General features: G+C 40.9%; 2 protein-coding genes across 5 annotated transcripts in view; one reads left to right on the top strand and one right to left on the bottom strand.

Annotated features, from left to right (window-relative positions):
* Window positions 1-7,572: 7,572 nt before the first annotated feature.
* On the bottom strand, window positions 7,573-20,169 carry LOC119975872 (E3 ubiquitin-protein ligase MSL2-like). Of its 4 annotated transcripts, XM_038815761.1 has the most exons (3): window positions 19,200-19,312; window positions 18,244-18,294; window positions 7,573-11,435 (listed from the first exon to the last, which is right to left on the bottom strand). In XM_038815761.1, exon 3 carries the CDS (start codon window positions 11,353-11,355, stop codon window positions 9,805-9,807), a length of 1,551 nt encoding a protein of 516 aa, XP_038671689.1. In that variant the 5' UTR covers window positions 11,356-11,435; window positions 18,244-18,294; window positions 19,200-19,312; the 3' UTR covers window positions 7,573-9,804. The 4 variants fall into 4 exon arrangements, with proteins under 4 accessions (XP_038671689.1, XP_038671688.1, XP_038671691.1 ...); XM_038815760.1 differs by lacking the exon at window positions 18,244-18,294 and having other exon boundaries at window positions 19,200-20,169; XM_038815763.1 differs by lacking the exons at window positions 18,244-18,294; window positions 19,200-19,312 and adding an exon at window positions 11,609-12,258.
* A 528-nt stretch (window positions 20,170-20,697) lies between these two features.
* pccb (propionyl-CoA carboxylase subunit beta) overlaps window positions 20,698-27,512 on the top strand; it is a 79,044-nt gene continuing 72,229 nt past the window's right edge. Inside the window, exon 1 of the mRNA XM_038817592.1 lies at window positions 20,698-20,969. Coding sequence (XP_038673520.1) covers window positions 20,745-20,969 — 225 coding nt within the window. The 5' untranslated portion in view covers window positions 20,698-20,744. The remainder of the gene's footprint in view (window positions 20,970-27,512) is intronic.

The following is a 27,512-nucleotide window of genomic DNA, read 5'->3' on the forward strand; positions in this document are numbered from 1 at the left end:
CGTTTGGGAGTAATGTGAGCAGTTTTGGGCCCCGGGTCTAAGGAAAGATGTGCTGGGTTGGAAAGGGTCTAGAGGAGGTTCACAAGAATGATCTTTGGAATGAAGAGCTTGTCGTATGAGGAACGGTTGAGGACTCTGGGTCTGTACTCATTGGAGTTAGAAGGATGAGGGTGGATCTTCTTGAAACTTATAGGATACTACATGGCCTGAATAGAGTGGACGTGGAGAGAATGTTTCCACTCATAGGAAAAACTAGAAGCAGAGGACACAATCTCATACTAAAGGGGATAATCCTTTAAAACAGAGATAAGGTGGAATTTCTTCAGCCAGAGGGTGGTGAATCTGTGTAACTCTGCCTCAGAAGGCTGTGGAGGACAAATCATTGGTGTCTTTAAAACTGAGATAGATAGGTTTTTGGTCAATAAGGGGATCAGGGGTTATGGGAAGAAGGCAGGAGAATGGGGATGAGAAAAATGTCAGCCATGATTGAATGGCGGAGCAGACTCGATGAGCCAAGTGGCCTAATTCTGCTCCTATGTCTTATGGTAAGAAGTCTTACAACACCAGATTAAAGTTCAACAGGTTTGTTTCAAACACAAGCTTTCGGGGCACTGCTCCTTCCTTTCACCCTAGTCCAACGCCGGCATCTCCCCACCTATGCCTTATGGTAGAGTAAAACTACAAAACAGAAATGATTTGCCATCTAATATAACTAAACATATGAATAATTCCTAATTAGTTGCAACTTAAATGGCAATAAAACAGCAAGAACATCCAACAGATAGCTATAGCAGGAATCCTTGGAAGCTCCGCAGACAGATGCACAGGCTGACCCAATTTGCAAAAAGTGCGTCTGATCGGACATCAAATAATAGGGTGCATTCCAGCTGAATGCAAAACAGCAAGGGAGCAGTAGCCAGGTCAGGTTTTCGTTCAATCAAGGATGCTACAACAGCAAGTGGGGAAATCAGGTTCCGGTTCCCCTTTTAAAAATTAAAAAGTGCAATCTAGCCTCGAAAATGCCAATGACATGAAATACTGATGAGCCATGTGTGACCTTTTCTGGTATATATTTACAAATGATTCTTTTCGGACACTAACCTGTGGTAAAACCGAATCGATACTCTTTGGTTTATTTTGCAATCACAGGCACTAGTGCCCATTGTATTCCTCTTCCCGATTTCTTACTAAACCGTGCGAAGCACTGGGGGAAAAGAACAAAAAACCCACTCCATCACTCAGACCACCTATTTCAATCACCAGTTTCTACCCGGCAAATTGTATTTCATCCAAAATGACGTCTAAACCAATCTGCTTAACCACAGCCTGTGTTCTTACTGATTACATCCATTGATTTCTGAGGTTTACAAACCTTCTCAGTTGTTGTGCCATCCTGCCTTTTAATTTACAGTGTGATTAAGCAGGATTGTTGCTAACGACCACACCCATTCATGCATATTTTCCAAAAAAGGGGGCAGGAGTAAAATTACAGATGAAATTGCCAACAGCTGAACAGTTTAAAGATTTTAGTGTTTAAAAAGGAAATTGCATTTATATGGCATCTTTCAAATCCTCAAGGGCATCCCAAAGAACTTCAGTTAATTAATTTCGTAAAAGTCGTAGCTAAAGATCATTTAGGCAAACGTGGCAGCCAATTTGCAGCGGCAAAGTCCACCATAGGAACTGGAGTAGGGCGTGTAGCCCCTTCCAGCCTGCTCCACCATTCAATAGGATCATCATGGCTGATCCGACATTCCTCAGATCGACTTTCCTGCCTTTTCCCCATAATCCTCCATACACTTACTGATCAAGAATCTATCTCATCTTTAAATACACACAAAGATTCTGCCCCTACAGCTCTCTGTGGCAAGGTGTTCCAAAGACATTCAACCCTCGGGAGAAGAAATTTCTCATCTCAGTCTTAAATTGGCATCCTTTTACTTTACTTTGAGGTTCACCTGTTGCATTAAAGGTAAGAAATAATGGTGGGCCACAAAGGTCAGCCCATGTGGGTCATGAAAATCGGCTGGCTTGGGTTGCGAAGGTCAGCCAGCATGGGTCCCGAAGGTTAGCCAGCTGGTAAAAGTGGGTCACAGGAACAAAAGTTTGAAAAACACTGTCCTAGTGAACCTTTGCTGAACAGTCAATTAAATAATATATTTCCTTAATTAAGGTGACCAAAACCGCTCTCAGTACTCAGATGTGGTCTCACCAGTACTTTCTACAGATGCAGCAAGATTTCCCCACTCGTGTACTCCTTCAAATAAGTGCTAACATTCCAGTAGCCTTCTTAATTACATGCTGTGACCTGTGTGCTAGCTTTGTGATTCATACACAAGTATCCCCAAGTCACTTTGTTGCAGCTTTCTGCAGTTTTTCTCCATTTAAAAGATACTGTTCTTTCGTTCACCCTTCAAAAATGAACTTCAGATTTTACCGCATTATACACCATTTGCCACCTAACTTAATCTATCAATATCTCTTTGTAAATCCCTCTGCAACTTGCCTGTCCAACTATTTTTATGTCTGCAAATTTGGCTACAGTACATTCACTTCCTTCCCCCAAGACATTAATATATATTGTAAACGGCTGTGGTCCCAGCACTGATCTCTGTGGAAGTCCACTGGTTACAGGTCACCAACCTGAAAAAGAACCCCTTATACCCACTCGCTGTTTCCTGCCCATTAGCCAATTCTCTATCTATGCCAATATACTACCTCCAATATCATGGACCCATAATTTACGATTTAACTTTCTGGGAGTTATCTTGTTAAATGCCTTCTGGAAGTTCAAATGACACATCTACTGGTCCCCCTCTATCCAGTCTGATTGATACCGCCTCGGAAAACTCTCAAATTAGACACAATTTTCCTTTCATGAAGCCAGCTGACTCTGCTTGATTAGATTATGATTTTCCAAACCCACTATTACTTCCTTAATGATTGATTCCAACAATAGATGTTAGGCTAACTGGCCTATAGTTAGCCGCATTTTGCCTCCCTCCCTTTTTGAATAGGGGTGTCATATTGGCATTTTTCCAATCTTCCGGCATTTCTGCAGAATCCAAGGAATTTTGGAAAATTACAATCAATGCATCCACTACCTCTGGAGCCACTTCTTTTAGGACCCTAGGATGCAAGCCATCAAGGCTAGAGGACATATCTGCCTATGCTCACTTGATCTCCTTCCTCTGCCATTTTCTTGTTTCCCCACAACTATCTCTCCAGATTAATTTTCTAAAGGGCCTATGCTTACTTTGAAAGAAACTCATCAGTTTTGAGAGTCCTCAATCGTTTTCCCTCGTAATTTATTTTCTATCTTTTTAGTCTTTCTTTGCTGGATTCTGAATTTATCCGAGTCTTCAGGGCTATCACTGACTTTTACCTCCTTATATGCTTTTTCTTTCAACTTTCCTCTCCTCACTTCATTCGTTAGCCATGGTTGGTTTATCCCACTTAGATTATTTCCTCCTTACTGGAATATGTTTTTGCTGAGATTCATGAATTACTTCTTTAAATGTCTGCCACTGCTGGTTTACTGTCCTTGCTAATCTATCCGCCCAGTTGACTTTAGCCAACTCTATCCTCATTTCATTGTAATGTCCATTAAGTTGAACACAGTTATTACCAAACCAAGTTTTTCACTCACACTGAATAGTAAATTTGACCATGTTATGATCACCATATCCTAGGGCATATTTTAGAGATCACTTATTAAACCTGCCTCATTGCCTATTACGAGATCCAAGATAGCCTGTTCCCTAGTTGGCTCCATGACATTTTGCTCTAGGAAACTTATCCCTAAATTTGTCACAGCTATCCGTTGCAACTTAACACAATCAACATGAAGACTAAGTCACCCATAATTATTGTTTTATTCTTTTTACATGTCCTATTTGATTTACTCCTTCCTACACAGTGGCTACTGTTTGGAGATCTGCACACTACTCCTACTGATGCCTTCTTTCCCTTGCTGTTTTTTTTAAAAAAAACCTCCATATCATCCAAATCTAGATTGGCTCACAACTGTCCCCGTTTCACCTTTTATTAACAGTGCTACCCACCATCTTTTCGAAAGGTCAGCCTTGTTCTGAATGCTTTGTGCATTACGATACAAAGCCTTTTTAATCATTCTAACTTTTCTTTGTACTGTGGCCCTATTTGGCCTTGATTCCCCATCTTCCAATTTTGCATTTTAGTGTTCTTTCTTTTGTTACTGCTGGTTTCTCTTTCCCTTTCACCCTGCTTAGGTTCCCGTCCCCATCATTCTAGTTTAAACCCTCACCAACCACACTAGTACATACTCACCCTAGGTCATCAGTCCCAGTCCTGCCCAGGTGTAACCTGTCCAGTCTGTGCTGGTCCCACCTTCCCCGATTCCAATGTCCCAGGAATTTGAAACCCACCCCCTCAGTCACATGTTCATCGGATATATCTGATTTCTGCTCTGACTAGCAGGTCACAATGGTAATAATCCTGAGATCATTATCTTCGAGTTCCTACTTTTCAACTTACTTCCTAACTCCCCATATTCTGCTTTTAGGACCTCAAATCTATGTCATCTGTACCAATGTGTGCCACGACCACAGGCTGTTCACCCTCTGCCTCCAGAATGTCCTGTTACCGCTCAGAGACACCCTTGATCCCAACACCAGGGAGGCAACAAACCATCTTGGAAGCTTGTTTGCGGCCACAGAAACACCCATCTATTCCACTTACAATTGAATCCTCTATAACTATTATATCCCCAATTTTTACTTCTCCCTTGTGCAGCAGTGCCAATCGTGGTGCAAATTTGCTCTGCCTGTGGAGGCTGAGCCTGCGGTGTAACTACCACTCTATGCTATCTATGATACTCTCCGCCTCGTGGATGTTGTGTCCCCAACCGCCGCTCCAGCTCCGAAACCCCGGCTTCCAGGAGCTGCAGCGCTGACAATTCAGCCCCGGGCACTGGAAATGTTCCTGGCTTCCCAAATGGAGCACACCATGGCTTGAAGCTTTTCTGCCATAACTTACCCCTTTAAACCTTTAGAAGATGCTTAATGTCAGATATCGATTACTCTAGGGACCTTCTTTCCTGGTTGTCGATACTACAGAGTGCAGCCCTTACAAACTATAAATGAAGTAGTAAATACTTAACCGACCTTACCCACTACTTACCAATCAACTCTCCCTTGTAGCCTCTACTGCTGTAGCAGGGCAAGACCACTCTGAATATTTAAAAAGTTAGAAAGCAAAAAAAAAAGCAAGCACCACTTTCCCCTCTGCACTGAATTCCCATTGTGCTCCAAAGTCCCGATACCCACATTCACTCTGGCTGCGTCTCACTCAAGATGTGTTTTCTCTCACTGCTCATGCACAAAGTTCATTGATCAAGTTCCTTATATACATGTACATAAAGATTTGCCAACAGATCTGGAGACATATCCTGGATATTTGTGATCTGTGCCTTGAAATGTTGTCCATATGTAATAAAAGGCTACTGACATTCAGGGAATTGCATACACTTCAATTAACAATGCTTAATGAACTCAATAATAACCTTTTTGAAGTCTCAATTAATTTGCAGTATGATTCCTTATATACTACAATATTATATACAATCTGAATTTTAAAACTAAATAGAGGGCTTTAAACACAACTTTCCGACTAATTAAAAGTCACTCCAACTTGCATGTTGCAGTTTTTCAAGCTCCTTATAAAATGGGCAAAGTTGCATCTGAATCAAACTGTACTCAAATTCAAAATGACATGTGGACTTCGTCCAAGATTTCCAAGTTCAATTCAATATTTAGTATTCCACTGATATTAAAAGTTATATAAAACAGCAGCAAACAAAGTTAACAACAGTAATATACTGGGTGAATTTTATAGTTATAAATGAAGCAGTCAGAAAATCCCGGTTCCAAAATCACTGGTGGAAAGTTTAACTTTCTTGTTCCTTACCATGGTGGGGAGGCAGCACTTTCGGATGAGACCAGATAATGACATTTCACTACTTCCACTTGTCCTTGTCCCTCATGAATGCCCCCCCCCCCCCCCCCCCCAAACAATCCATCGTGGTCAGTATTGTGTGATATAGGGGTGGAGGTTGGGAGGAGAGGGAGGGTTGATTCTCTGGAAAAATTCAACTCTTATAAAAAGGCCCAGGGAGACTTACATCAGTTATCCAACTGAGACCCGAGAAACACCCAAGAAAAAGATAACAATAACATAACTGATCTATTACTTTTAATAGTTCCTGCAACTTGCACCACTGAGAGAAAAAAAAACTCATCAGGAACTTGCCTTTGGCCCTGGAACAATTTCAGCCAGCATAGGCAGGGCATCAGGGCAGTTGTCTTTATTGTACCCACACTAATCATTTAAGACTCCATCCTTGGGATCTCTGGTCTGAGATTGTGGATTTATTCCACAACATGTGCTCATTCCAGGAATTCTGGGGCTCCAAACTCCTCTGATGGTTGAGTGAACAAAAAGACCACTCTATAGCACTAGACCAAAAGGTCCCAACTTTCATTCCATCTATGTCAAGTTGACGGATCTCAGCTAATGCAGCTGGTGGAAGGCCACCATTAAGCTCAATGTGTTAAACAAAGGAGAAAACACCATCCCTATCAAAACCCAGTGCCCTCTGCTGGAAAACTGAGAGCATACACATCACATTCAGCAGTGATGTTCATCACAGTCAAATAACTATGGATACCTATGGTCAATAGCAATTTCTCCACGGTCTAGTCCTTATAGAATTACATTACAAAAAAGGTCAGCAACTTCACTAAGTGCAGAATTATATCGCCAGGATATGAACCTCATCTTCTCACATTCAAATATAACCTGTGGCTAGAAAGTAGGTGAACCAAACACAAGATGCCAATGGTGCACTGGAAGCGTCAAGTAGTTGGAACTACTTGACGCTACAGGGTTCCATATAGGCAAGAAATCAACATTTAATTTGGCATCTTTCAAGAAATAGCCAAAATTACTGTTCCTGACTGCAGTGTCACAGACTATTGCTCCAGATGGTCCTTATCTTATTTTGTGATAATGTTGTAACCAAAACTAAGAGCTAATACATCTAAAGGCTCCTGTTTTGAGGAACTATTCAACCTAACAGTACAACCGAGGTGAATTAATGTAGCCTTGTTGAAATGACAGTAAAGAATTCTCGAATATTGACATCTGTTAATATTAATTCAGCTACATCACACCCCAACTCCTTTGACACAGAATTCATGGCAATACCACCAGACTCGATAACCTTAAATAGTTAAAAATTCTAAGAAAAGAAAAATCATTTTCAGAAATAGCTGCAAGCACTGATGGCGATAACCCTTTTCTAAAACATTTTAGTTCTGCCGTACTTCTTTTTGGTCAACAGCCAATTATATTTCCTGCCAATCCAATATAAAAAAAACTTGCAAGTAAACTGCAAGTCCAATGACTATTTCATCTCCTGTTAAAGCTCATAATGGAATCAAACTGACCAGGTATGCTAACATACACATATTTTGCATGTTATGGCCAATGCAGTAATTTAACCATTGCACCCTCAATATAGCTAAACCAGAGTAGTATAAAACTAATGTATTTATTCGTTACTTTCTCATACATGTTCCGGAAAAGCGGCAGTGAGTATACCAGCATTAAAAAAAAATTAAGGAATTTTTTCTTTAGGTTCCTCAATGGAATCTGCACCAACTTTTACCACAAGTAACAGGAAATCAACAGTGTTAATACAGCTTCACAGCTTTGCAAAAATGTCATGAAATGGTTCCACGGACTTTTGTGTGGTTATATATCAGTATTTCTGTTTTCAATGCTCGAACAGCAAGCACAGAGTTCATGCGAGAGTTAGGATCAACCACCTACTCAATTAATGGATTTTTTTTGGTCAGCATACAGAAATCACATTACACAAATACAAAGAAACATAGCTTTGCTAAGACATTAATCTACCACGGACGTAAAATTAAAAAAAAAATGTAGGTGCCTTAGGTGCTAAAAAAGACAAGAAAACTGAAGAAGCATTTTCCACCATTTACTCTCATTATCAAAAATAGTTTTCAATTCTTCTCGCAAAACAAAAAAGGAAAAAACAAAAAACAAAAAAATTAAAGTACAGACTGGACACAAAACATCACATTATTCCTATGGCTTCAAAACACTACTTGACCACATTCACAGGATATGACACCAGCTACACTATAAAAACAAAAAGGTGCCATTCAATCTCCTTCTGCATGTGAAAGTTTTCCTGCACATTTACACTATGTGAGTAACCATTGTTGTGCATGCTATGTGCCAAACCAGAAGTGAGGCTGAGGAGTAATTTCATATACATCATCACAATGGTGGACAGTGGTACAAGCAGTTCAGCCACATTGACACATGTAACGGGATTAAGAGATATTAATGATGAAATACTGGATCTTTTTGAAAACGGATGTGAGGGGGGAAAGAGAAGAGCACATGCACTAGTTCCCGCTTTTGAAGTGCCTTAGTAAAATCTATTGTAGTTATTCCTTTCAATGTTAAATGAACATGTGGACCAAATTGCATAATTGCACTGGTATTGGTTGTTTTGTTACTCAGCTGACTTTGTGCCAATGTAAAACCTGAATTTGCCAATGTGGTCAGACATGCCAACAATTAACTGCCGGCTGCAGTACTAACTATCTGGCACTAGAAGCCATGGGTGCACTTTGTAAATATAGTACAAAATAAGTGCTATGCTACCCAATGGCAGACAGCCAGTAATGCAGAGGGCACTGCTACAATATGCACATTTGGGGTGAATAGATGTCAATTCTGCACCACCCTGCTTTTCCTATCACCACCAAGGCTGTGGAGAATGGTAGCGTGCATCCAGCATAGTAGCAGATTATTATGCAACTCTGAATTCATAACAGAATAAGCCCCTCGGATATTGTAGATAAAAACTTGCACAAAATATTTCTGGCCAGATTAACAGACACCTGTGTACAACTTAGCCAACTCAATAAGTTTCATCTGGACACACTTTTGTTAACATAGCTTCAACACCCTCTTCAATTGTAGGCATCTAAGTGCATGTGCAGGGTGGGGTGGGGTCTTCCAGCAACCACCATTCATGACAGAATTACATATTGAGCACCAGATGGTTCTCCTAATGAAACAAGCAGACCTGAGGGAAGAAAATATATATCATGTGCGTCTATAAAGTGTCATCCTTATTTCTACTTGAATGTGTAACTACACAGGTGTAATGGGAGTGTTTTGCTTTGTGCAACTGATTCATGCTAATGCAGTCATTAGAAAATAATGAGGCATTTTGTTTTAAATATATTCTTGGGTCATCTAATGACATTACCAAAATAAAACAAAACCAATGTTTCTTTTGATTTAGAGAACACAAAAATAATCTGCATATAAAAAGTGACATTATATTCTACATGTAATTTTCTTAAACTGTTCGTACTGTAGTTCACCATTTTCTGCTTTTTTAAATTACACCTTAACCTTTTGCGATTATGCACAATGCATAAGCAGCAACAATGAGGTCAAATTTCTCTTGCCAAAGATTGTTCAGTATAAGTCACTTGCAATAGTTCATTAATTACATCTTATTCAACAAATTAACCTATCCCTCCTTTTTGGAGCCAGGCCTGATGATTTACATTTACTTCAAGTGATCTATACCCAAAGCACTACGGCAAGTTCAACTAAGTCTATTTTCCCCAAAAACAGAACTATAGCTGCCTTAATGATGTAGCCATCCCCATGAACAGGGACAAGCCTAAGGTCTACCAGATCAATTCCAATCTAACAGTCATATCTATAGTCAATAGCTTCATCCAAGCTTTTGTCGTCATGTGGACTGGCAGCTAGGAAAGTTGGTATGGGTGACCCCGTTGTCACATTGATGACACTTGCGCTCGTGCTTGCATTACGCACTGCGTTGCTGATGCTGGTTAGGCTGATGCCCACAGTAAGCCTGGTCTGCTCCAAGGCTTTTTCTGGCACAGCAAAAGCCTCCAATTTTTTCTCGCCATTGGCCATATACGAGTTCTGGCAACCACGGCAAATGCAGTCCAAACAGGCCTTGCGATTTGAGTAACAAGGGCAACGCTGCCCACGACACGTAAGAACACTTGGGTTTTGTGTGGCACGTCCACACTTGCACCCCTTCTTCTCCTGGGGCTTTTTGTATGCTATTTTTGATGGGCTACCAGGCATAACAGTACTGCTATGAACTTTCTCCTTGGTTTTAGATTTGGTTGTTCCCTGCTTTACTTTCGAGTGTGATTTCTTTGCTCCATGTTCTGTGTGCTTTTTAACACTTTTACTGGCCGCAAGCAAGGATTTGCCCACTTTTAGCGTGCCTCCATTTGGCACTGTGACGATAGTTTCTGTGGACAACTTGGTCTCTCGTTTGGCAGGAACAGGAGCAGCAGCCCCTAATGGTGGGCCGTGTATAATGCTGGAAATAGGTAGGGGTTGAATTTTTTCACTGTCACTCTCTGATCGAGATCGCTTCCGATTCCCTCGTACAATTTTAGGTGTTGTTGCTACACAGGGAATACCATGAGGAGGTGCATTGCTAGAAATAAAAATACTGCTTTTAGGAGGCAAAGAGAAGGGTTTGGCGTCTATAAGAGGTCCATTAGGTGTACTTGCCTCAGAAATAGGTTGCGAGTAATTGCTACAGGCCTCAAGATTATTTGCAACTGTTTCAAAGTCTTGAAATACATGTCCACCGGTGAATAACAAAGAACCAATTGGCTTTATGTCTTCACCATAATTGCAAATGTCAACTCCCACTACATCAACATTACTACAAGAAATCACATCGTTGACCGCCTGCAGGCTATCAGAAATGTCCCTACTTTTGAAGTTCTCCTCAGTGCAGGATGTATTAAGTCTTTCTGAATTTTCCGAAGAAATAATATTTACAGTAAATTCACCAGCTGGAAGTCCATTGCAACCAGGCAATCCATTGAAACTAGAGCAGGTTACTTCAGTGCTACTTGAAAGCCGTTCACTGTCTGGAATATTTTCAATGATTTGTGGTGTTGCTGCCATTTCCAGATCACTGGTGCATTCTGAGGTTGACGGAGTTGGGGAATTAGACAAATTTAAAGCACTGGTCAATGCAGAAGTTCCTTGCCTCTCTTCGTCTAACGAGAGTCCCTCTTGCAGCAAGGTTAAGATGTCAGGAGCACCATCCATAACAGTAGCTAGATGCTGTGATATTGGGGATTCAGCTACAAATTCACATAGTTTCTTGTAGCAGCACACCAGGATGCTCAGTTGTTTATTTTCTTCAAACTGTTCATAATCTTTGCACCAACTACAGGAGGGTTTCATCATCATCTTTTTACCTTTGCACAGTTTGCAGACATAGTGCTGGCAAGTGGAGTTTGTAGGAGCAATTGGTTCTTTTAGCAAATTTCCTGTAAAAGAAAAAAGTATTAATTTATCTGGAAAGTGCTGTTGATAAGACCACTGAATATTCAATAAAGTATCAAATTTAAAAGTTTTTATCTTTTCTTCAGTTATGTTTCTCATCTATTTTCAAGACATTTTATCTCACTTTTTCTTTTAAAACAAACTGCTGATACCTTACTTTTCAGAAACAATTCCCATGGCTATGATGACACTGTTCATTTGACGAACCTATTTTCTCCCAGGGCGAGGGAAAAGGAGAAAAAAAATAAAATTTGCTAATGTGTATTCATTTTGCCACTAAATGAAGTTTTTTTTTTGCAGTACAAATCCTTTTAGAGGTTTTGTCACTCAAGGCATTCTCAGCTCGATTCTGTAATTTATAGATTACAACTATAAAATGTTGCCATTATAAACACCACAGTGCATGTAAAAAAGATTCACAGAACAAACATCAATGACTCTAGCATGCCATATGTTAGTTAGTGATTTGAGAGATTGATGGAGCTGACTGGAGAATGTTTTCTTCTTCGGGCAACTATTTATTGCACCAGAACTACTGTAAATGGCTTAAGTGAGTTTTATAGCCACAATTATGGTGCCATTCAGATGCCTCTTTAATATAGAGTGGCAAGAGCTCAATACACTTGTCCTAAACTGATACTTCCCATGCACTATTCCACACATGTTTTGTCATCATCGATTGTGAATCAAGAAGATTGTTAAGTATTTGGCATTTTTTATTTTATAAATTTAGTGTACCCAATTCATTTTTTCCCAAATTAAGGGACAATTTAGCATGGCTAATCCACCTAACCTGCACATCTTTAGGTTGTGGGGGTGAAGCCCACACAAACACGGGAAGAATGTGCAAACTCCACACGGACAGTGACCCAGAGCCTGTGATCGAACCTGGGACCTCGGCGCATGAGGCAGCAGGGCTAACCCACTGCGTCACGTGCTGCCCCAAGTATTTGGCATTTTGTATCTGACGCTATGCTAGAAATTTGAACCTGGAGTTAAACTGTTGTTGTTGGGGAGAAACATGTGGTATATCTTTCTAAATATAGGGAAAAAGTTAGTACCAATACATGACCTAAAAAAACATTTAATTTGCACCCTATCTGCATACTCACCTACTAACATGCAATCATCTGAGAATTTCTATATTAGCAGCATTAGGCTATTTACAACTTGAGAGAGGAAGATAAAACAGATGGGCCATTTGAATGCATTAACCAATATCATATGAATGAAAGCAACTTAGTGAATAACTTTCCCATGTTAACGAAAATCATGTACATTTCCTCTCAATGTTACCTGCTTAAAAGAACTTAGTTAACACGCACTGTTTATACATTCGGTTAAAAGCTAAAGCTATGCCCCCAACAGCTTTAGTTACAGATGATTTCCATGAGGATGCTCAAATGAACAATTCAATTAAACAAGAGAACAAGACCGGCTGATTTCTTAGTGTTGTGTTCATGACTTACTGCCCATTCTAAAATGCCTAAGACTGCATGCAAATGTTAGCTTTAGGTTCTTGACACTTGCATACCATTAGTAAAATTGATCCAACAAGGACTTGTGACAACAGAGCTATAGAAAATAATTAAAGATGTAGAATCAAGTACAACATGCTATCAAATAAACAAACTGCAGTATTATACAGTAAGAACTCACTCAACCAACAGTGCACCAATAATTTTACAAAGAAAGATTTAAATATCAAATTCAAAATTGTTTCTCATATGGAAGCTGTCTCTCTAGTTAAGCAGAAGCAAAAATATTTTGAGACCTCCTCAGAGACATTAATCGAGGTGAATATTTTGGAAGCTTACATACTGAAACTAACACTCAACTGGTGTTGCTGGACATACAGGCAAACTTTATGAAGCAGTGTATAGACAAATTCATTTCTTAACTATATAACAAGGTTATTTACTGTTTGCACATTGAACTAAATTGGTTTAATTAAAATAAGGCAAATGACTGACGTGGGACAGCCATGTTTCTCTCAGTTAGTGAAAAGCTAAACGCATTTCTGGAGTTGATAGCAATACTATGTGGAGTACAGCAATTAAAAAGTCTTAGTTTGAAGTATCACTCTTATACGCAAACCTATTGCAAAGGAAACATATCAATAAACCAATTGTTACTGCATCATCTGTTTCCAACCTATCTTCTGTTTCCCTAGTCATAAAATCCCAGCAACACTCCTCTTCTACCAACTTCATATCAATTCTCCTCACTGACTGGCAACATCTTCCAAACCCTGGTCCAGCTAGCCGCAAGTGAAATACAAGTACAACATAGCTTCTAATAAAGTTAAATATGTACTGTATAGTAAATACTCATTCACTGAAGACATTCTACTACTGCACACAGTGAAAAGGGTAGCAATTGATTTTCGGAAGATGCTGGTAATCACTAACAATGTAATCATACCGTAAATTATTTTCATCTATAATTCTTGCAATATCAGGTGGCAGACAGTACACAGTAAAAGTTGGCAAAGTAACCTTAGAACGAAGTAGCAAAAGTGAAGAACCATTAACAGTGCAGTAGTAGGCTATGCACCATAAGTTAAATCAACACAATCCTTATAACAAACAGCCACAAACTATTATGCAATTCTCAGATGAGTGAATTTTGCCAAAATATCATGCAATTTTGGACTAAAATTATTATTTTTTTAAACTCTAGAAAAGTAATTGAAACTCAAAAGTTCCAAGGAATAATGTATTCATTTTGGGCAATGAAACTCAGGAAAACTATATAGGCTGTGGAGGGGTTACAGCGGGTTCTCCGGAATGGTACCAGTGCTTCACAGGTTAAAAATGGGGATAGGTTGCATTAACTTGGGTTTCCATTTCCACAAGTTTGGAAAATTGAGGGTGATCTAATCATGCTTAAAATGATAAGTGGGTTCAATGGGGGCAGATACAGGAAACTATTTTCTCTGGTAGAGAATCCAGAGCATGAAGGCATATTCTTAAACTAAGGGCTAGCCCATTTGGGAGTGAAATCAGAAAGCACCAGTCCGTGTAAATGTTTTCAACTAAGCACCTTTTCCTCAATGGCTTACAAGATAGTCTCACTAATATGGTACCACACATTTGTGTTACAGGCCCCAAATAAGATGCCACAGGCTGATCTACAGGAGGTCAATAGCCATCTTACAGGATTGTTAAATCAATTTCCTTCTGTAACATACTTATTCTGAAAACAATACTAAAATGAACTATTTTCTGGTACTAGGTTAATGTTAAGAGGGTACTACTTTACATGTGTTACTATCCTATTACAGTATCATGCCAACAGCATTGAAGGTCTTACTTTATCACATTTTTAAATCTCAAACGTGTACCAAATTCTAACTTATCAGAAACTCAAATTGTCCTTACTTGGATGAAAATCAAGACTGCCCATAATAGGTTGATGTAGCATATTCTGCCCACCGTGCCTGTGTGAGCTCTTTAATAGAGCTATCCAGTTAATCTCACTCCCCTGGTCTTTCCCCAAAGCACGGTGTTCCCTTTTTATAGAATAAAATACAAAGAAATGTATAGGATTGTTTTTAAAATTGTCAAAACAGCAGGGAGTATTTCTGGATATATTTTCTTTGTCATTTCTGATTTAGACTAATTGCGTACACATTTTGCAGATTATCCTTGCTATTTTCCCTAATGCATACTAAATGATCTGACTCTTGGCACTTTGCCTGGAGCTCGGCGCCCAAACAACGAAGCAGACATATAAACCATATCAGGCACTAACCAACTCTTACAAAACGACGTACCCAATGTAGAATGAGAAACGGTGGGAATTCTTCTAGAGTTATTAAGAATAAATTCCCAAATTATTTGACTCAAGCAAGATTCTGTACCAAGGAGAGTAAATTTCTTACCTTATTTCATGGAAAAGGAAAGCTACCTTATATCATGGAAAAGGAAAGCTACCGTTGTCCTGAAATTATTACAAACAAAATGCAATGGTCTAGGTACACAGGACCTTACCAGGCTCTCCTTCCTCCCCTCAGGGCACAATCTGCTCACCTCATGGTGCTTAATTTAAAAGTCTTGTCCCTTCCACAGTTTAATTTTGGGGTTGAAGCCCTTTCCTGGAGCTGCAGGAAGCATTCCCCATTCTTACATTTAGTCACTTTTCAGCTCCCATAGTGTTGGGAGAGGGGTTGTGCAGGGTAGGAAGGCGAAAATATAAATATTGCCCTAAACAATGCAAGAAGTTCTCTCTTCCCAAGCCCATTAAACGATGTGTCATCCAAAGTTGTTTATCCCTCAAGTGAAGTGGTTGGAAAGTCAGAACCAAGGCCTTCAGCTGTAACCTTTTTGCAACCCCCCTAAAACAGAACCGTGTACTACCCTACCAAATCCGCCACAAAACTACTCAATGTTTTCACTAATGTAGTAAGTAAAGGAAACAAAATTTAAAAATGCAGACATACTGCAACACAAGCTGTTATCTCTTTATATGCACAGGCCCAAAGAACACAGACATTGCCGTGGATCTCACTGAGGAGTAGCAGCAAAATAACTGCACCAGGGCGGATCCAAAAATAAAGGGTGGCATGGTCACGCAGTGGTTAGCACTGTTGCTTCACCGCTCCAGGGTCCCAGGTTTGATTCCCGGCCTGAGTCACTGCCTGTGCAGACTGCATGTTCTCCCAGGGCCTGCATGAGTTTCCTCTGGGTGATCCGGTTTCCTCCCACAGTCCAAAGATGTGCAGGTTAGGTGGATTGTAGGTGCTAAATTGCTCTTTAGTGTCCAGAAAAGGTTGGGTGGAGTTACTGTGGTAGGGTTGAGGTGTGGCCGTAAGTAGGGTGCTCTTTCCAAGGGCCGGTGCAGACTCGATGGGCCGAATGCCCTCCTTCTGCACTGTAAATTATATAAAGGCAACAAAAAACAGACGATCATGAATGGCTCCATTCAACTAAGCCTGCATCCTAGAACCCACTGTCCAAAGATAAACTATTCGCACACAAATATACAAATACTGAAAATACACTTGGGGGCCACAGAATAATTGTATTTAAAAACTAGTATAATTTCTGTAATTTATTTTTAATCTCATCCTTCCACCCTTTAGTAAAAGCCATTTAAAACACACATCTATATACCCCTTTATCCATGTTCAGTTATTTACCCATATAAAAATTGTTATTATGGTAAATCAGTGTTATGAGCCATAAAATCTTTCTATATTTAGCTGAAACAAATGACAAACACTAGACAGCACTTATCACCATGGATACTTTAATGTTAATAAGTTATTTTATTTTTGAAATTTGAATTATATAGCAAATATTTTCATAAACAAAATTTAAAATAAAGCTTTGCTGCATGACCTTCAAAACTACTTGCACTATTTGCCTCAAGTGTACCAAATTTCTCTTTTGATCTAACTGCAAGAGCTGTAATGCACAATTTAAAAAACCCACAAGTTTTCTACATGGGTGATAAAGTTTTTATTACTCTGTATGGCTTTTAATCAAACCACTTTTAAATGTTATACATTAAGTATTTAAATGAGACCCAATTAACAGAAAAGGAATCAGCAAAGATTGGAGAGTGCAGCAGCTTAACATGTCAACAGACACCAGTGATTGTCAGAGTTCAAGTATATACTACAATTCCCACACAACAAATCTCAATTTTTCTGTGTTATCAATGGAGGATTCCCTACAAGGCAAACCCGTATAAGTCGCAGGAGATGAAGAACAGGTTACGCAGATGCCCAAATATACAGATGGGGTAGACAAGAGACACTGGGCCCATTAGGAAATCAAACTACATACAAAGTAATGGGATGATCTTCCTCACCAATACAAAAAAATAGAAGAATGCCGAAAATTGAACAAACTCCTGTCATCATACGTTGAGGGACATTTTTTCTATACCATAATCATTCCAAACAATCAGTAAATACATGCCCTATGGAGCCCGAGATGCAATTAAGTGTGCTACATTTGTCAAACCGCATAAAACCGTCAGGTTAACCATTCCACACAATGTCGTCCAACTTAATACCAAGGATGAGCGAATTTTCGAAATTAAATCGAATGTATGAACAGATTAAATATATAAAGGGGAGGTATGACTGAAAGTAGTGCATTGCTATAGGAACTGAGTTTCTCATTGGGTGAACTTGCTGCGTCTTCAGTTCGAAGCTTCAGAGCAAACACGTGTGCATGTTTACTTTTGGGCAGAATATAAAACGTCCCGTTCCTGTGGGCATATTCCTCTGCTCAGACCAGCTAACGCAAAATTGCAATTTTAAGCAAACACGCTCAAGATATATCTACTAAGAAAGTGACTAGCAGGGACATAGTTCAAATGATTCCCCAGTTTATAAACAGATAATGAAAAGGGGTTTGCATTCATCGACTCAATTGGCGGGGTGGGCGGGGATTCGAAACAACCAGGCTTCCCATTCAGATTTATACTAACAAAAGCTGGTCAATCCCAAAGAAAAAAGGGCAATATTTTTTTATTAAAATAGTTTATTCTTAAATATGTTACTACTCGCATACTAAATTCATTTAATAATATCGGATCATAGAGAAATTTAAATCATCTGTCTAAAAATGTATACTATTAAATGGTAATGAAAGTACGGATCTCTCGAACACGTGGTAATTTCTTTTCAAACCAGAGAATTGCAAACTACAAACCTACAAGGATTATTTATTGAGATCTCAGATTACAGAGAAACGAATAAAGAATAGGTACAAATGCTTTGGGGTGTTAGGCGAAAAAATGAGATTCAAATGATGTTGTCATCTTTGTACTTACAGGCTTGAAGGAAAATTACAAATTGTGATCGATATTATAAAAAGCACAGACCTGTTGCAACGAAAAACAATGAATCAGTTCAGTAATTATTTTAGCCGGACTGAAGCCTAACCGCTCTGGGAAGAATAGCAAGTTTTAATGTGGTCCAGTTATGGGTGAAAATATTAAACGCAACTGAGCTACTCCCCAGCCTTGACAACACTCGGGAAACGGAGGAATAAATTCAGCCCTCGTTACTCCAATGGAAAGAACTCGTCCAAAGTCACTTAGGATAATGTATTAAAACTAACCGCGAAAAAAATTGGTCTTCAGCAAAGATAAAAACGTATAGATGGCACAAGACTGTAAACAGTGCATACAGGCCTCTGCTGCAGTGCAAGATAAATCTGACCTAACTACGGAAAGAAAAATATATATTTTTAAACATCATTGTGCAAGTGGACAATAATCTTATTCCAACTCGTTGCGTCCTTAAAAGATTCAAAACGCAGTCAGGTTTTCCCGATAAGAATCGCAGGTTCCAGTTTTACTCCTCGAGTACTGTAAACGATTCAGTAGGCCTCTTACTGCAATGCAAAAGATACATCTCAACACGGCGGGGAGGGGGAAGAGAGAGACACGCAACAGACAAAAAAAATTGAACTTGCACAATCTGCAATTTCAATCGAAAGGATTTCAAAGATTCAGATGTAGCTCAGTCGGTGAGCAGAACAAGGCCTCTGGTGCAATGCACAAACCCCTCCACACACAACACACATGCAGTGGAGATGAGAGAGGAGGGATAAGAAAAAACATCGGGTTTGAAAATGTAGCAGTGCTCGTTACATAATGGTACGGATGTCCAAGCCCCATCCCCGCTGGAAAAGCAGCAAGTGGCTCCACTGCTTTTTTTTTGGGGGGGTTCATTGCATTCATTTTCTTTCAAACAAAATAAAAAATGCTTCCAAAACACTCACCGCAGACACAGCAGGAGAGGGACTGGCGCAGGTAAGGGAGCAGTTTGTAGAGCTCGGAGAAGGAGCCGGGTTCCTGCGGCTCGCACTGCATGATGTAGCGGCAGGTCGACACGTACAGGCTGGTGGCGTTGACCGGATTCATGGCGGCGGAGTGGGCCGGGCCGTTATACCGAGGCTGCTGCTGCCGCCGACGGGAATATTTCCGATTCCTCTTTCTCCGACGCCCAGTTTCCGCGGCGGTGCCAACGTCCATTTAATTAGAGCGGGGTGTCAGCGGCGGGCACCGCTGCTGCTGCTGTTGTTGTCGGCGTCGTCGGCTGCGCCGACGGGTTGTAGTCTCCCAGGGCTGGCTTCCTCTCGTGGAGCCATGATACTTAACGAGGCCGGCGGCGCGGGCGGCCGGCGGAGAGCCTACAGTCCGCGAGCCCTGTCCCCATCCGCGCTGCGCGGGCTCCGGGCTCGGCGGCCCCTACTGGTTAACGCGCCCGCGCGCAGCGGGCCCCGGCCGCGCACCTCTCGCCATTCGCGAGAACTCGCCTCACTCACTGCCTCACACACACCCTCTTCCTCCGAGACCCCAGGCAGCACCCTCAATCTGCAAGGGGGAGGGGGGCGGCAGGGGGGAAGAGCACCCGAACCAACTGCGAGCTCAATCCCACTCCGGGCCCGACATCGACACCAGCATCCTCCTCCTTCCCACCACCGGCGGTTTCCCTCACTCCCGCTGACGGGAGATCTTTCCCTCCACCCTGTTTAAATTTTACCCAGATTCGGGGATGGGGGGAAAGCGCCAAAGGTAGCGGCGGGGTTGGGTTATTGAACGAGGAGGAGGCGTGAGGAAGATTTTTTTTAAATGGTGGAAACGTTCGTTTAAAGAGGAAAAAACGGAAAGGGCTCGAGCGCCAGTCACGTGACTGGTAGTAAGAAGGTGATCTTTTCAAATGCCTGATCGGCTTCATTCCTTCCCCACAAATAAAAGCCGAATCGCTCTCGTATTAATTTATATCCCTTTTAGATGGCTGAAGTACAAAATAATTCCCTTCCGTTTTATTCGCCTACGTTTTGTCTCAATAAAGCTATGTTTTGAAGCGGGCCTCCGCACCCGCAACGCTTTTTTTTGATTGTGCATGTTCCCAAGACGGAGTTGACTGACTTTTTATAGGGCAGGTTTGGGCTGGGCCTCCCAGCTCGGCCGCTGAGCCAATAGGGACGGAGCCCAGTCGAGGTCCTTCAGGCGAACGGGCTGGGCTGGCCGGTGAGGCACGCCGGGATCTGTAGTTTCCGGCGAAAGGTGACGGCGCCGCCATTCGTTTTTAAACCCTTCCCTCCGGACTCCGACCCCCACAATGCTGAGCGGCAAGCTCGAAGGCGGGGATTCATGGGTGCGTATGATGTCATTGAGCCCGCCTCCTCCCAATTCATTGGCCCAGACCCCCCACCCCTGTAGGAGCCGAGGCACCCATTGGCCACTCGCGCCGCCAATCAGCCGACGCGCCCCCGATCTCGGACTTGTTTGGTTCGCCTGGAAGTTGGAGCCCAGTGTGGATGATGGCGGCCGGTTTGGCGTTGTTGTGCTGCTCTCGGCTGCTGAGAGACGGCTCGCGTGTTAGTAAATACACGCCCCCCATTTGGGCAGCGTTCCGAACCACCGAGGAGCGGAGGCAATGGTATTCAGTCAGCAACTTGACCATACAAGAGAGAATCGAGCAGAAGTCTCAAAGGGCGATGTTGGGTGGAGGTCAGCACAGGATAGATGCCCAGCACAAGCGGGTATGTTTGGCGTACGTTCATCCGTGGCAGTGTTTTACCGGCTGGGAATTATTAAACCATAACGACTGCACGTTCAAGCCTGTTTCTTTCCTGTAATTCTCGCAGTTTAAAAAAAATCTGTAAGGTTTACTATGATTAGAAGAAACGGGGAAGTCCTTTTCCCAAAGCAGCTGGATCACTAATCCTGGTTATAATGCATAATCATCAAGACTTAAGCTCAATAATGTAACCCGTCTTGAAGACTGCACGTTTCTGTTGATTAAATTGTGTTTTGCTGTCTAGCAGAAGAAGAAAAGGATATGTTGTGGGACAAACTAAGTTAGTTTATAATCTTTGCTTGTGGGTGGAGGAGGGAGGGGGAGGGGGGGACGACTGTGAAGGGCATTTTTGTAATAAGTGTTCAAGAACTCAACGTCAGTTATTTTGTTGAAGCTTTTTTTATGATGGTGTAAACCAGATTTTAATAAAATTCTTTGTGTTTGCGTTTTTAATATCTAATTCGCAAGGAAGTTTTAATTATTTATTGCAAACTAGAAAAAATGTCTAGGATAAGTACATCCACACACTTTTTCCAAATTGGAGAGATAGTCAGACAACAAAGGCGAACATACCTTCGAACTAAGCATTCATCTGCTTCTGGTTGTTCCGAATACCTGTAATATCAATTCTTAGAAGACCAGTATTTTTTGCAAAAGTAAGGATTCCGTCTTCTGCAATTGAGAACATTCAGTTTGCTTGGTACTTTCTTTCTTACAGTGCAGTTTCCCTACAAAAAGCTCCCCTTACTTTGTCCACTTTTTTTCTTTCGACTTCTCTCATTTTACTTGAGATCGCCACAATGCTTGTTGATCATCCTTAACCATCTCCTGTCAGTCACTATTCCCCTTCCAATTCTGCTGCATACAAGCCTGTTGGCATTGCATCATTCCATCTGATCTTAAGAACTTCTCTACACCACATATTCTCTTTATATCTCCTGGCTACTTTGATGCTCCTGCAATCTTCATTCATCTAATGTGCTGGTTCCTGATCTTGTCCATCACTCCACGCGTTCATCTCAGCATTCACATCTCATTTTATATTCAGTGTTGTTCCCCTCTTCTTGGTTTCTGCATTTTCCAACAAAGCCAGTTTCTCAACTCTCGTAGATTTTTCTCTTCAGTTTCAGTGTTCGTACTGGCATGTAAAGAAAAATGGAAGGAAATGGAAGCGGGCCATGATTCACCTGAGGAAGGAGCAGTGTTCCAAAAGCTAGTGATTTGAAACAAATCTGTTGGACTTTAACCTGGTGTAAGACTTCTTAATATTTAGATTAAAACATTTCAGATTCCAGCATCTGCAGTAATTTGCTTTTATTAATAGTTAGACTGTCCTGGACTCCCCAACCAGTGGAGAAGGTTTCTCTCTTAACTACCCTTCTGTTTCCCATAATATCTTGAAAATAAAATTCCAGGGAAAATAACCCTAGTTTATGTAATTTCTCTTTGTAATTGAACATTTGGAATCCAGTTAATGTCTAATAAATATGTTGCACCCCTCCCAAAGTTTATATATTTTTCCTTAACTGTGATACCCAGAACTGCTCACAATACTCCTGTTGTCATCTAACCGGGGTTTCCTATAGCTGAAGTGTGATTTTTACTACTTTAGTACTCTAGTCTTCCAAATATAACAGCGAGCATTCCATTAGCCCTTTTCTGATTGTATTCTGTTCATGACATTTTAATGATTTGTGTACCAGGATCTCCAAGTCTCCTTGGAGTCCCACTATTTCTTGTTTATGATCGTTTAGGAAATGCCCTCTTCTATTCCTTTTGGGCCCAAACTGGTCTTGCTTTTGCATACATTTAAATTCATTTGTAAGTTTTGCCCATTGAAGCTATCAGCTCAGTTGTGGAAATCAATATTATAGAATTTACAGTGCAGAGTGAGGCCATTCAGCCCACCAAGTCTGAACTGGCCCTTGGAAAGAGCTCCCAACTTAAGCCCACATTCCATGCTATCCCAGTAGCCCCACCTAACCTTTTGGACACTGTGACAATTTAGCATGGCCAATCCACCTAACCTGCATATCTTTGGGCTGTGGGAGGAAACCGATGCAGACACGAGGAGAAAGTGCAAACTCCACCCAGACGGTCACCTGAGGCCGGAATTGAACCTGGGCCTCTGGAGCTGTGAGGCAGCGGTGCTAGACACTGTGCCACCCAATTTATTATTTACTAATGAATTAAAATCTAATTTAATTAAAAAATTATTTCCATAGCTTTAGATATGGGTCTGTCACTTGGAGGTGGCATCAACTTTAATTTGAGAAGTTTAATGGCTGAAAATAAACTTTGGCTGGCAAGCTACCCTCAGCTTAATGAAAAGCCTCGGATGTAACCATGGAAACATTTTAATTAAATCCTGAGACAAGTAAGTTTTGTGTCAGTGTGCCTTTGAGGGTTAAACTTTTCAGTTTGTGCACCGCTTTTAGCTGGTGAACCTCTAATATACAATTGGATCTTTTGGTGGCAGAAACATTAAATAACTATCCATACAATGATTTAAATAGTTTAATACCCTGAGTGCATGTCACCTTTGAATCAATGGACAGCTGCGATGAATTAATAGTTACTCAGTAATGAATTATTCCCTATCAAAAGTTGTGCTTAACCAAGCAGTCGACCATAGAACATAGAACAGTACAGCACAGAACAGGCCCTTCGGCCCTCAATGTTGTGCCGAGCCATGATCACCCTACTCAAACCCACCTATCCACCCTATACCGTAACCCAACAACCCCCCCTTAACCTTACTTTTATTAGGACACTACGGGCAATTTAGCATGGCCAATCCACCTAACCTGCACATCTTTATACTGTGGGAGGAAACCGGAGCACCCGGAGGAAACCCACGCAAACGGGGAGGACGTGCAGACTCCACACAGACAGTGACCCAGATACATCTTGAAAACTCAATAACGTTATAACCGTAGCTGATATTTCAAATTTTCAGGGTTTACAAAGCACCCTTCTCTTCGATGCAACCTCACTGTTTACAGAGCGCCCTTTCTCTTCAATGCAGCCTATCAGATCATCAATTACGGTAACAAATAGTGTGAAAGAAGCTTATGGTTTATATCAACATCCAGTAACAATTTCTTCACTTTGTTATCTTTGTGATTCTTCCCTGTTATCTTTATTTCAATGCTGTGTAAGGTCTCAGTTTGTAAGACGCTGCATGTCAGGCTTGGGTCACTTTTGTGCTGCTGTTTCCTTGCAGAAATTGTGAAAGTTTTTAGATGGTCAAATAAAAATGAAGCTTCTGATAAGAAATGGAGAGAAAACATACAGCATTTTATGTAGGTAGTTTAAAGAGTTTTAAGAGGGAGAGTTTGATGAATATAACGTGGAAGAATGGACCGGTTTAATGGATTGACTGGCCTCTTCCTGTTCAATTGTTGTACCTAATGACCTTTCTCTGCTCACCTCACAAATATACAGTAATAGAAACAAATAAGTAAGCTGACAAGGAATGGTAGGCTAATAAAATGGGTTTATAAGTTTTGCAAGATGGGTTTGCAAGAGTATTTGATACAATTTTCTGTAGTTCATGTGTCTCATGGTGATAATGTACAACTGATATTGTGCTGCACTGGGATATCGCTGGAACTATTCTGCAATACAAATATCAATTTGGTTGCCACTTAAAATCAAAAAGGAATCCACATTGGGGATCTCGCTGTATGACAGTGTACTTTTGAGTTGTATTGATGTTTAAGGTCCATGTTCCGTCGTTGGATTGGGCTTGTATTCTCAACCTGTGGACTGAGAAATGATAATTCTACTGCTAAGCCATGGAGTTTCACACGGAATGTTTGAAATTAGAATTTAGGAAAGGTGCCATGGGTAACAACATGTCGGAAGCTGATATCTTTGGCTGAATACTCTGTTGTACCTCTAAAACGTCAGTTGCGCAATATGGATCTTTATTGAGGCTTTTTTATTTTGGGGAGAAAAGAGTGCAAGGAAAAGTTATGACAATTATAGACTGGGTGTAGCAATTAAAAATAATGGGATATATGTTGCATAGTAGCTTCCTAGTTTAAAAAAAATTAATACCGAATTATTTTCAATTAAGGGGTAATTTAGAGTGGCCAATCCACCTACCCTGCACATTTTTGGGCTGTGGGGTTGAGACCCATGCAGACACAGGGAGAAAGTGCAAACTCCACACGGACAGTAACCCAGGATCGAACCCAGGCCCTCAGTGCTGTGAGGCAGCAGTGCTAACCACTGCATCACTGTCCCACCCACTTTCCTATATTCTATCCCTGTATGATCTTGTATGTTACATTTTCATAGATATAGAGTTATCATAGAATTTACAGTGCATAAGGAGGCCATTCGACCCATTGAGTATGCGTCGGCCCTTGGAAAGAATCAAATCTGTATCTTGTTAATACCCTGGGTGCTAACCATTGTCTCACAGCCCCATAACATGGAGTGCACTGATATTTTGTACTGTTCGTCTGTTTCTTGTACTGTTTGTAAACATTGTTTCCTGTGGGAATGGTCTGTTAAATTTCTTGTAACTTTGACTTTGTAGGTCTGGTTTTATTCATGATTTGACAGTTTTTAGAAATCTGCATAATCTACAAATGTTGCACGCCATATTCACCAGCAACTAGAAATCTGAGCGTGGTGTCATTCTGACACGTGCCATTGTTGGTTGCTTCATTTTACAAGGAATCTTAAATTTCCATGCCTCTAAGCCAGTCTGATTCTTTAAAATTACATTTTTTAAATTCCCCAAGTTTTTTTTTCTATTTTGTTTTGGGCCACGATAATCTCAGTGTCCTTATTTTATCATATCTTCCTACATTGACTTTGTGTCCTGACATTATTGTTAATTCTTGCATGGTGCAGTCCTTATCTCCTTTTATGTGTGGCATTGTTGTTCTTGTGTCTTTTGTTTTCTATTTTGCAAGGTACAGCATGTTTCATATCCACTGTCTTGAGCACACAGATCATGGGATTAAATTCAATAGAGCCAGATGTATTTGACTTTCATCTTGCGCAGCGGTGGAAATTCTCATATTCTAACCTGCTGTCAAGCTCCATTGGATTGGGAATCACATTCCACTCCAGTGCAGGTTTTATGATCCGGGTTTTTAAAAAAAGTTTCTGCAAGCAAGTAAAACAAATATTTTGTCTTTGCAACTGGTCTTTCCCAGGAGCATTTTGTTTAGAAAAATCGTTTTGGGATATCAAGGTACAAGCCATAGATTTACTATGCGTCTAGTAAACGCATTCACGATTTAACAAGTGATGAGGGATCACTTATTGGCATGTTCGAGACAAACCAGATCAGAACTGTTCCAGGCATTTCAGCCACATTCTTTAGAAGTGGACGTATTGGAGCTGTTGTGTGAAAGTATTTGTAAAAAGCATCTAACTTCCAAAACTCTCTTCAACTGAGTTAATATGTCAAATTTAACCAGACCAACAGCTTAGAATACTTTAGTAGTGAACTCCTTTTTTAAAAATTTGGAGTACCCAATTACTTTTTTTCTAATTAAGGGGCAATTTGGCATGGCCAATCCACCTAACCTGAACATCTTTGGGATGTGGGGTGAAACACACGCAGGCATGGGGAGAATGTGCGCCATGTGCTGCCCATGGTAGTGAACTCCTGAGAATATTTTTCATTTGATTGTGTCTCAAGTTAATTGGTTTAAATGATCACTGGCAAAGGACACATTTTGTTGCGTGGCATGTGCTGGAATACTTTGCACTTGCCTGAATAACTCTGACCCCAATAATGCTCGAAGCTCCACAACATCCAGGATAAAACAGCTCACTTGATTGGCACCCAACCACCACCTTAAATGTTCACTCTTTCTCAGTGGCGGCAATGCGTATTGTCTACAAAGGGCACTGCAGCAACTCGCCATGGCTCCTTGAACATCTTCCAAACCTGTGATCTTCACCGTTTGAAAGGCAAGAGCAGCAGACGGATGGTAGTGCTACCAAATCTGCAAAATTCCCTCCCAAGGCACCGTGGCGTGGAACTATATCCCTGCTCTTTTTCACTGCTGGCTCAAAATCCTCGAACTCGTTCCCTACCAGCATTGTGGGTGTACCCACAACACAGCACCACCTTGCCAAGTACATTTATGGATGGACAATAAATGCAAACCTTGGATGCAATGTTCACATCTCTTGAACAAATAAAACACAACCATGTGAGCTCCAATCAGATGTTTATGACTAAATTCCTTTTTGGATCACTGCTGTCAGTTTGCCAGCACGATAGCAATTTATTTTCAAGATCCTAATCCTTGTGTGCATTTTCAACACCACCGTGTATTTTTATTTTGAGCATGGAGGCTTATTTATAGATTACTGTTCCTGAATTTGTGCAAATTTCCAATCTAACCACACCCATTTTTCTTATTATAGCGTGGGGTGTTTGAATTTGCATCCTGCTGCCGCAGGATGCAATCACTGTTGGTTTCTATTTTGCAGCAGATTTTGTTTCTGGGGGGTGCTGTCCTTT

Source organism: Scyliorhinus canicula, chromosome 13 (genome assembly GCF_902713615.1).
Source record: "Scyliorhinus canicula chromosome 13, sScyCan1.1, whole genome shotgun sequence".
In the NCBI taxonomy this organism is placed as follows: domain Eukaryota; kingdom Metazoa; phylum Chordata; class Chondrichthyes; order Carcharhiniformes; family Scyliorhinidae; genus Scyliorhinus; species Scyliorhinus canicula.

Coding starts and splice junctions, on each gene's coding strand:
- LOC119975872 (XM_038815760.1), bottom strand. CDS start 19,452: ATGGACGTTGGCACCGCCGCGGAAACTGGGCGTCGGAGAAAGAGGAAT. Junction 11,436..19,199: donor CCTCTCCTGCTGTGTCTGCG/GTGAGTGTTTTG, acceptor TTTCTTTTACAG/GAAATTTGCTAAAAGAACCA.